Source organism: Corvus brachyrhynchos, unplaced genomic scaffold, assembly GCF_000691975.1.
Source record: "Corvus brachyrhynchos isolate BGI_N302 unplaced genomic scaffold, ASM69197v1 scaffold245, whole genome shotgun sequence".
In the NCBI taxonomy this organism is placed as follows: Eukaryota; Metazoa; Chordata; class Aves; order Passeriformes; family Corvidae; genus Corvus; species Corvus brachyrhynchos.
Window position 1 is genome coordinate 6,984,588 of NW_008238988.1, and position 11,227 is coordinate 6,995,814.

The 11,227-nt window shown below is 47.3% G+C and overlaps 1 protein-coding gene across 1 annotated transcript in view; it reads right to left on the reverse strand.

The window, feature by feature from the left end:
- The window catches only part of FANCM (Fanconi anemia complementation group M), a 55,210-nt gene that overhangs the window by 27,651 nt on the left and 16,332 nt on the right, over positions 1-11,227 (reverse strand). Inside the window, exons 5-10 of the mRNA XM_017738813.1 lie at positions 4,253-4,384; positions 3,321-3,453; positions 2,992-3,120; positions 2,464-2,565; positions 823-1,001; positions 13-192 (exon numbers count right to left, since the gene is read on the reverse strand). Of these exons, the coding sequence (XP_017594302.1) occupies positions 13-192; positions 823-1,001; positions 2,464-2,565; positions 2,992-3,120; positions 3,321-3,453; positions 4,253-4,384 (855 nt within the window). The remainder of the gene's footprint in view (positions 1-12; positions 193-822; positions 1,002-2,463; positions 2,566-2,991; positions 3,121-3,320; positions 3,454-4,252; positions 4,385-11,227) is intronic.

Here is an 11,227-nt window from a genome sequence, read left to right on the forward strand (position 1 = left end):
ACGGACCGTGACGACCACGAGGCCGCCGTGGCGCCGGCGGCCGGTGCGGCCCATGCGCTGCACCAGGCGCACGGGGCTGCGCTGGGCGTCGAAGCACACGATGAGATCGACCTCGCCGATGTCCAGCCCCTCCTCGCCCACGCAGGTGGACACCAGGGTGTTGTAGCCTCCCTCCCGGAAACGCCTCACCACCTGCGGGGACGATGGAAATGGGATTTCCCAGCTCCGCCAGGAAAACTGAGTCTAAAACCACAACTACAACAACAACTACAACAACAACTACTATATTTTCGAATAATTGTATTCGAAAATAACAACTCTTTTTAAATTTCCCAGCTGCTGCCCCTGTGATCAAACACCAGTGTGGCCAACATCAGCATTTCAACTCTTGGATTCTAAAATAAAGGGAGAAAAGCACACCTTATTCTGACTCCAACCATGGCACTCTTCTAAAACTCATTTCCCAACTTTGCATTGGGGTTATCTTTTTTTTTTTTAACTTCTCTAGATCAAAATTTAATAGATCTTATCTTTCTGACCTACAAGAAAAATAAAATTTCCCTAGCATGTATTTGCATATTTCCCCAGATTTTTGCCATCTAAATGTAGCAGCTCTTAATATAATATGAATCGATAAATTATTTCAGTATTTTGTTCAGTGGGTACAATTTTGGATACTCTGGAAGCCTCTGCACTCCACAGGGATTTCCTAACGACACTTAAAGTTCAGCCACTGCCACACAGTCAACGCTCCTGGAGTTCTTTACACAACATTGATGCTCTTCATCACTAATTCCTGCTCCAAGTGCCCTCTTTCCTCACCTCCAGCTGCTCCTTCTGGGTGAAGCCTTTGGTGCTCTTCCCCGAGGAGTGTCCCACGAAGGTCATGGCCCGCACAGCCGGGCTGAGCCGGGCCAGCATCTCGGCGATTTCCTGCACGCTGTCCCGGAACGAGGAGAAGATCATCACCCTCGTGTCCCCACTTTCACTCTTGCCTTCATCTGCTGGATTTGAAAATGTCAGGTTTTAATAGAATTACCAATAAAAAAGGATGGGGCACCCCACAAGTTACATGTTCACAGCTCTTGTCTCATTAACGGGAAGAGAACACGGGCAGAAAATGCTCCAAGGCAAAATTCTCCTTGCAAAATTCCTCTTTGGAATCAAAGCATCTCCAGTTTTGGAGGATTTACACCAACCATGGTGAGAATGTCTTGTATCTCAGGTGCCCTTACTAAAGTCACTTTGAAAAGCTGGGGTTGGATGGGAACTGTTTTGGAATGAAGTTCAAGACACCGTTGTCTCCATTTCTCCAGTTTAGGACCCTCAGGACAGCAGAACCACAATCACACAATCCAGAATGGTTTGGGTTGGGCTAAAGGGACCTTAAATCCCACCCAGCCCCACCCCTGCCATGGCAGGGACACCTCCCACTGTCCCAGGCTGCTCCCAGCCCCAATGTCCAGCCTGGCCTTGGGCACTGCCAGGGATCCAGGGGCAGCCCCAGCTGCTCTGGGCAATAAATGGAGGAGAAAGGGCTGGTGGTACTTCTGATATGGCTGAGGACTTCGGGCATGAATTCCCTCCTTCTCCATCTCCAATGTAGGGTTTTTCAAGTGGAGGCAAAAGGAGGGAGGGAGGGAGGCTGGGAGGCAGAGAGAACTGAATGGGAAGGGGGGGGAAAGGAGTTAATTGCATTAAATGCATTGGGACATATCCTGTAGCTGCAAACACAGAACTGGGAAACCTTAAAGTTGCCTACTAGAAAGCATCAGTCTTTTCAAGGGTTTGCTGAGAACAGTGCATTCAAGAGAGAAAAGAAAATACAAAAAGAAGAGGGAAGGGCAGGTCAGAAATTATCAGAACATCACAGAGCACAAAGATCCAAACAGGCAAGAAAAAAGTGAACAAGCTACAAAACAAATGTTATTATTACTCATGTAATCATTCCCAAAGCTGGAATCAAGAAGCTGAAACATCCCAAACCCAAAGAGATCTGAATGACATCTCTCCATAAAGATGAAAAACAATGAGAGACAGGTGAATGTAACCAGAGGGTTTGAACTTCAAATTGATGCCTCAGAGTTTTTAATTCTTATCCTCAGGCCAGATATCAGAACTTTTATCCTTAAGGAACTTAAATGTGCTCATGTAACTGCAGAAGGGACTGGCAGCAGGGCCCTGAGGGGAGGCTGCCAGGACAAACTGAGACAGGACCAGCAGGAAACGTGGTAGCCCCAGGAATGAGCTGCCTATCCCTGTTTTACTCAGCTGTTAGAGCAGTTTATATCAAATGAATAATGAGAATTTACAGGAAGTTTTATTTTATAGAAATCTTAAGTTCTTCTAGAGGGGAAGATACACAAACAATCAAAGCAATAAAGCAGCACAAGACTGGAAATCAGTCAGGAGGATATTCCTTGTTTCCATCCCCAGGTTTTCTCTTGACTTGTTGGTACTCACCAGAACATCCCTTTTTCCAGGATTTGAAGTGTTCTATCACGATTTCCTCCAATTTCTTTAGTTTTGGATGACTGTAGACAAATTCCTTTTTCTTTTCCAACACTGGAAAGGAAATAAAGCAACAAAGGATGTAAATAAACCTGCAATGAGCAGGAAGGTTTAGTGAACTTCGTTCCCTCCCACTGCAATTATCCAAGTCAGACCCAATTCCTGATACTAGTTCTAAACAGAACAATAAACTGCTGACAGAAGCTCATTTGTTAAACCCAGTTCTTGAGAAAGTGCTACTTTTGTTAGAGTCACACTGGAAAAGACTTACAGTGACACAGTCGTATTTTAACCTTCACTTGAAAGCAAATAAAAAACTTCAAACATAGAAAACTTGATTGAAAGCAGCTAAAACCACCGAGGGAAGAGAGAGAGGGAGGGGAGAGAGAGTATTGGGAAGCCAGTCTGGAATAAAGAGCAGCAGCCAGTGCAGCAGGACTTCAACCAGGAACATTCTGTCCCTGAGAGGGGAATCCTGACCTGCTGTGCTCTTGCACACACTTCCATTCTCAGGAGCCACAGCAGTGGCTGAGAACACGTCCCGAAGCTGCTGGTAGAGCTCCATGAAGTCCTCGTTGCGCCCCAGCTCGGTCTTGGTGCGGGATAACCCTTTGGAGAGAGTTGGAACACCTCAGGATTTCATTTGCTTTCCCAAACAGACTCTGTCTTTAACAGAAGGGGAACAAAACACCAATTCCATTTGCATCCCCTCTTTCCCAAAAAAAACTGTTTTGTGCCAAACCACCCATACAGTGAGGGAACTGAGAAGAGTGGAGCTGAAAGGAGGGATGTTCCCGAGGACATTTCACCTTTGGATCCATCCATGATTCCCCACAGGTAGATGAATAAGGAGCGGATTCCCATCTGCAGCAGCAGCTCGTACCCGTGGTACAGACTGATACAGAGGGCAAAGTCTCCTTCAATGATGCCTTGATGGATTCCCTGTGGGAGAAAAGCAGACTCAGACTGAGTTAGGAAGTGGCTGAGGAGCAGGATGCCACTGCAATTCCTGACCAGAACCAGAGTGACACCTGAGGAGCAGAGCAAAGCCCAGAGTGATGCCCAGGGAGCAGTTTGTCCATGAGAACCCTCAGGGGACAGACTCCACAATGCTCAGCGAAGGTGATCCTCTTCCACCTCCAAAAATACTCTCCAAAATACCTGTACTGCCTCCCAAAATGAGCTCATCAACCCTCCAACTCAGACAGCTGAACCATCAGCATTTGGGAAAACAAGGGATTCCCAGCACATCCACCCAGGCTATGAAATTAAGTCAGGAAAGTTGCCTTGCTTACAGTGAAGGAGATTTCCCACTGCTCTTTTTGAGGCACACAGTCTTTTTTAAGGCAGCTTTCTTTAAGTTTACAAAATCTGACCATTCCATGAGGATTTACCAAAATATAGGAGCAGGAATACAGCTTTGAGGGGAAAATGAAAACTTGGCTGTCAGTAATTACAATGTACATTCTCACAACAACTTCACTTTGGAAATGGAGCTCCTGATCTTTTCCTTGACCTTCCTATACTGGCATCCAGAAACATGGAACAATTAGGAATATTTTAGAGGTTCCATAGATGATCTTTAAGATCCCTTCCTTCCCAAACCGTGCCGTGATTCTATGATATTTTATTCCACGGCTAGGAACAGAAATCTGCTTAAAATGTCTCAGGAAATGTTGTAACGATGGATTATTTCTATTTATTCCCTACTTTAATAGCATGAAATAAATAAAGAACTTACTGCATGTTGTGCAGAGGGATTCTTCCTGTACTGATCCCTTGCCAGGATGATCTGGTACTTGGTCAGGCTGGGAATATCCCTCCTGGATAACACTCCCACCTTAATCAGGCGCCCAGCAAACGCTTCCAGCACCTGCAACCAAAACCCAGCACAGGTTGGGGTGGGGGGGGGGTTGAGCCCCTTGAAATAATTTTATTTTTACAGATCCTACACAACAGAACATGAGCAGCTCATTGACTTTATTTGAAACACAGAATTTTTCCAAGTGAGCTGTGCTGAATTCTGAGTGCTTTGTTACCGTACCTGGGGCTCTGCCTCAGTGGAAGGTTCGCCATAGTCAGGATGTTTTTAGGTTAACTCTCAAAATTCCTGCCAGAGCACTTGGACAAGGCTCTCGGGAACAGGGTGGGATTGTTGGGGTGTCCTGTGCAAGGTCAGGAATTGGACTCTGATCTCCCACTCAGGAGATTCCATGAACATGGTTCCCTAAGGATTTGTGTCCCCCCTTTCTACAGACCAACAGCCTGCTGCCCCCAGGATAGCCCTGTATCCATCCAGGAACCGAGAAGGGGAAACAGCCCTGGGGTGTGGACTGGAACAGGGGCTGACTGAGCAGAGAGGGAGCGGAACGGGATGGACACCCAGGCACGGAACTGGGGCTGCAGCTCCGCTCTCACTGCTCGCACTCCAACGGCATTTTGATCCCAGAACACCTGGATTCACCTCTGAGAAGACTGAATTGGGTGAAAGACTGGCCAGAATGTCCAAAATCTGTGTGTGGAAGGCATGGGAGCTGGGACACACGAGCAGAGAGGAACGGGCACAGGCACAGCAGCGTGTCCCATTTCCTTCAGAATCCACCCCAAAACACAGCCTGTTTTCAAACATCACATGTACCTGCTTTCCACCTCGGTGCAGCAAGGACAATAACCTGCACTAATGCATCTTAATCCTGTTTTTCCTCTTTGTTTCCCAGCCTTAGGTGGTCAGGATTTTTCCACAGACTTAGTTTGGCCTGAGCACTAACTCTGCCATAATTGCAGTAATCAGATTTGTCCTACAAACACTGTTTACAACCTGTTGGCCCCCTTGGCCAAGGGCCCCAAAATCATCCCAGTGCACAAGAACAGGCTGCTCCAAAGGCTGAGGCAATTCCCCATTGCTGCTTCCATGCACACCACGTTTCCCAAGTTTTCCAGGCGCTCCAGCAGCAGCACAGCTGCCCTGCCCTGAGAGGGCTGGAGTGTAACAAATGCTTAATGCCTTTAGTGTCTCTTCAGCCCCCTAAAAAGCATCCAACTAAACCAATAAAGCCAGGCCTAAGTCAGGCTTCAAACACTGATCCCAGTGGAGCTGCAGGGGAGAAAATGTCCTGGCAGGTAAAGAAAGCCACGTGTAAAATGCAACCTGAGTTTATCCCTGAGTAACAGCATTCCACTTGTGCTCTCCAGGCACTGCTCCTGTGCTGGGCTCCCAGATCCCGTGAGGATGCACAAATATCCTTAACAAGCACGTGCTGCTCGTGCTCAGGCACTGCAGGGGCAGCTTAGTTGAACTTCTGTCTGCTTGCTTTGATTGTTGCTATAGATTACTTTATAATTTAATTCCTAATGTAATTTATTTATAGGTCTTCTTTTACCTTCTTAGTCTGTGTGCAGAACCTGTGTGGCATTAAAATGAAAACAGAATCACAGAATGGAATGGTTTGAGTTGGAAGTGACCTCAAATCCCATCCCATCCCAGCCCTGCCATGGCAGGGACACCTCCCACTGTGCCAGGCTGCTCCCAGCCCCATGTCCAGCCTGGCCTTGGGCACTGCCAGGGCTCCACAAAAACACGGGACTTTCGTGTTCCCCCCCCCCCTCGGACCCACACCCCACTTCCACCCAAACCTCTCCTGGCCAAATTCTGGGAGACTGGAGCCATCTGCACTTCAGTTGTGAGGAAATACTCACATGGGGGAGGATCCTGTCTGGCCTTTGCCAGGGAGTAAAATCCAATCCAAGCCCCTGGACACTGCCAGGGATCCAGGGGCAGCCCCAGCTGGTCTGGGCACCCTGTGCCAGCCCCTCCCCACTTTCCCAGGGAGGAATTCCTTCCCAATATCTAATCTAAATCTAATCCAAAATCCTAAGGAATGGAGTGGGAATAATTGCCATTATCAATGACAGCAGCATTAATCCCCCAAAGAATCAAAAAAAAAAAAAAAAAGCCAGGAGAAATTTGGAAGGGTGAAGGAAAATTTGTGACAGCCCCAGCTGAACTGGGGGAGATGTGCTGGGGAATTTCCACCCTGCCCATCCATGCCCACGGGTCACTCCAAACCAGCAGACCAGAGCCAGCAGGATAAGCAGCTTACAGCAGATAAAGGGAAAGCACAGAAATGGAGCCAGGATTCTGAGGGCTTTGGTGCATTTTGGGTTCCTCCTCTTCCTTGGGAGGGTGGGCAGGCCCTGGCACAGGGTGCCCAGAGCAGCTGGGGCTGCCCCTGGATCCCTGGCAGTGCCCAAGGCCAGGCTGGACATTGGGGCTGGGAGCAGCCTGGGACAGTGGGAGGTGTCCCTGCCATGGCAGGAGTGGGACTGGATGGGATTTAGGGTCTCTTCCAGCCCAAATCATTCCATGACTTTGCTCTGAGCCGTGGGGTGGGCCCAGGCATGGGGCAGCCCCTGCCTGCCCGCTCTGTGTCCCCTGGGGCACCTGGAGTCAGCCCAGCTGTGGGCACTGAACATCCAAAGGGCTCCAAGGCCTTTCCCAGCCCTGTCCAGGTCTCCTTTATCCCCCGGGAAGCTGGGTCACGGCGTCCCACAGCTCCCAGGAAAAGCAAGGCAGGACACTCCAGCCCCAGGCATTCCTTCTAATTAAGCCTCATGGATTAATTAAGCGAAATAAACCACTAACACCTCTAACATCACCAACAAGCAAACACCAACTGGAGGCTACAACAGTGCCAGGAATTTCTGGAGGAAAGGGGGGGAGAAAATGAAGATATCAAATGTTGTTTTCTCAAAATACAGTCAAAACCATTCACCAAGCCACTGGGAAGGCTGAATGCACAAGGAATTCATTTCTCATATTAGTGAGAACAAAATCCAAGATGTAGTTTTGTTTTAAGGGTTTAAAATTCAGAACTTTGTGTTCTATCACAGAGTTTGTTACTGTTCTTTGGTCTTCAATCCGGGCTGTACCTGACAAGTCCCCTTAAAAGGACAGAGACAGAGATGTCGGTGCCAGCTACAGGAAAAGGGATTTACAAAATACATCAGAATGCTGACCATGGAGGAAGAACTCAGTGCTTTTTATTTGTATGGATACCACTGGAATAGCTCATTACCCTCCCATCAAACCCCAAACAGTTGGACATGAGGACACCTGAAGTGCTGAAGATGAAGCTTAAACTATGTCTCAAGTAGTGGAAATGGAGTCAGTATTTCCATAAATGTTCCTCTAGAAAAGAAATTAATGTTTTCATTAAAAAGTACGGGCCACAAAATCTAATATTTCAGCACTGGTTTATTATTTCCTATACTTGCAGAGCTTTTTTTTTTTTTTTAAGAAATCTCCATTACATGTGCTTTTCTGTTTCATCCCTTGACCCAGTTTCTAACATACAAGAAAATGATATTGTCCCTGTTTGCTCAATGTACACCCCTGTCTGATTTAATCACCTTCTGCCAAACAAACCCAGCACTGTTATGAAAGACAGCAGGATCCAGTCACCTGGAGCTTCAGAACTAACAGGGAACAGTAAACACAACCTACTTAGGAGAGAATCAGACCCCCCACTGCTCACTGATTGCATTTATCTTGCCTCCATAGCTTCATTTTTAATTAAAAAGATAATACTTCTGGAAAAGTCCCCTCAGCCTTTCCAAAACATCGCAGTGTCACGTTACCCAAACACAGCTATAGAATTAATTCCAATTAATTGCTTAGGAGTGCTCGTGGCTTTCTCCAGCTCACTAGCTGGAGTTCAGGGCTGACAGATTTACAGGAGCAGACAAAAGAGGACTGGCAGAGTTATCCCATCCTGCACTGAACTTGCTGAGAACACAAAGACTTTCTCTGTTCTGAGGTATCTCCCGCAGCAAAGCACAATGAGTTCTTGGAGCCTGTACCCATGATGAGCTTAGAACCGGTTTTTGGAGTTCTGACAGGAGCTGAGGACTTGTGTATGGGGCAAAAAGCTGGTCCTGTGCCAGCTACACCTCACTAAAAACTGCTCCTAATCTGTTTTCTGTCGGCACAACAAAAAACAGGGCTCTACAGGCTCTAAACTAACGCCCTGACCTAATTATTTTAGTGCAGATTTGCAGGGGTTCTTCGGCAAAGAAAAACACCCATAAATAACTGTTAGTGAGGCTTTTCTTTCGCAGTGGAGAAGGAGGGGTGGCAGAAACCAGCTGCCAAGCAGACAGGACCTCCACAAACAAGGACTCCAAAGGTGCATCCCCTCCACAGGAGCCCCACAGTGCTCCCAGCCTCCCCTGACAGTCCTGACTGGCTTTTACGGAGTCACACCGAGCTGAAAGAGCTGCACCTTCCTCTACTCTTCCCCTGCTCTCCTCAGCCCCCTGGCTCTGTATTTTCAGTGCCCAATATGGAATCCCAGACTGGTTTGGGTTGAAAAGGGACCTTAAATCCCACCCAGCCCCACCCCTGCCATGGCAGGGACACCTCCCACTGTCCCAGGCTGCTCCAAGCCCCAATGTCCAGCCTGGCCTTGGACACTGCCAGGGATCCCTTCCCAACGTGCTGGGGCTGAGCTGGTGAGAAGGAAATGAGCCCAGGTAGTGCCAGTGAGGTCCCACCACAGCCCAACACACTGGTCTGTCCTAAGGGGATCCCCCAAAGCAGGAGCAGGGAATAACCAACAGCTGCAGGCCAAACCCAGATCTGTGCTGTGGCCATGCACCTCATGCTCCCACCCTCTGCTCCACATCCTCAAGTTTTCAAGGAAGAGAGCAAAGAAAGGCAGTGCAGGGCAAAAGGAGACTCTGCCCATGGGGCTCTGCTGGAGATCGGGCTCAGGAGGGGTTTCCATCCCAAGGATCCACAGCAGGGATGTGACCAGGCTGTCCTAGGGCAGAGATCCTGCAGGGAGGTGTGAACGCAGCCGGAGCCTTCACTGCTCCAAGGAAGGTCAGGGGATGATCCAGAGCATTCCCTGCTTTGTTCCAGAACTTGATTAGGTTTTAACTTTCCTGTTTCTCAGACCCCGCAGTGCCTGGTGTGTGACTCTGCAGTTCCTTGTACCCTGTTCACTGCTGCTCTCTGTGCCAGGCACACAGAACAAAGCCTCTCCGGGCCTGCTCTCCAAGGACACCCAGACCGTCCTAGGCCCAAAAGTATAAACCAAAAGCCTCTACAGGGGGGCAAGCTCGGGGAAATTACATCATTAACTGAAGCTTTAATTGGAGAATGAACCCTGCTGTGCAAATGAACCCAACCTATAAAAGTGTGAAGAACTCGTGCCCTGCCGTCCACCTTGGGGCCCATCTGGGCAGTGGCCTCTGGCTGCCCAGGGGTACCTTTGAAGGCCTTTCAAATAAATCCCTGCCTTATTCCCTTACTCCTGTGTCCAGTCTCTGTTTTTAGGTGGCCACTTCAGGCATCACACTGAAGCCAGGAAGGTTTGGGCTCCCCAAGTGTTTGGGTTCCCCAAGTGTGGTACCTTGAGGAGTGTCCATGCAGTAACCAATATTCCCAAAAGTAACTTCCAGAAGCAAGTCCCGGGAACAAACCATGTTTAGTGTCTGCCAGCTGGGGAGGCTTTGGAGCTCTGACTGGAACTGAGTTTTAGTTTTTCTCTTGCAAAACTTCAGAGTCCTGACAAACAAACTCTAAACAAGGGAGAAAAGTGCATTTTGTGTAAGTTTCCTCCTGACATTTTCTCACCTGGCCAGTAAAGAGAGGAAAGCAGCAGGGACCCAGCAGGGTAGGGTGGATTTTAGCTGATATTGTCGCTCTCCAAACCCAAAACTGATCAGCACAGTAATGATCTTGGCACCAAAAGTTTTGGTTTAAGTTTCTATTAACTCATTCTGACTCTTCCCAGTCTTCCAGGGACATGAGACACACTGAAAATCCACTGTTCTTCCCTGGAAGCTGGGATCCATCCAAAAAATCCAACACTTTGTCCTTTTCTAACAGCTGAGTTTTCTCCTGCTACAGCATTTTTCATTTCCTAAAGCTTATAAAACAAGACCTACAGATTTTACTTTTCAACTAATTTCACCAAGAACAATTTTACTTTTTACTTGAGAAAGAAGTGGCTTTGCCACATCAACCTGCCACTCAGTACGTGACTGTCAGACAGAAAGGAGCATCACACTGAGGATGGGTTGAATCTGAATTTTTTAAGGCTGAACATTAGTTTTTGTGTTATATTGAGAAATAGAACCTGCCAGGAGAGCACCAAGAGCACAGCCCTACCAAAACTGTGTTATCTCAAGAGTGGCTGTTTATCAGCCAGCAGTCATACACAAAAAAAGCACGTTTGAGGGGAAAAAAAACAACAAATAAAACAAAAATCAGCTTTTTCCACCTGCAGTAACAACGAGTTCCTCTGATCTATCCAGACACAGACCATCACATCTTCAGCACTCTATCAAATGCAGTAATTACTAAACTCATCAGAAATCAAAGACAAATTAAATACACACAGAGTAATTTGTACAGATGGAATTTTAAAACAGGATTTTAAACTCCTCCCAGATTCATTCTCATAGTCAGTATTCTGTGGCATTTCTCACAAGTAGAGAAATTTAGCTGTGATTTTAAACTATTTTTCTGCTGGTTGGTTTTTCTTTTTCTTCTCTCTCATCTCCAATAAAGATGCTTAATACTTAAAACAGAAATAATTTCATTTAAGCAACCATTAATTCACATAATCAATGCTTGAACAAAAGAGTCAGGACTGTTTTCCATGAACTATTTATGCAGGATGGGCAGAAAAAGAACCTCCAAACCTTG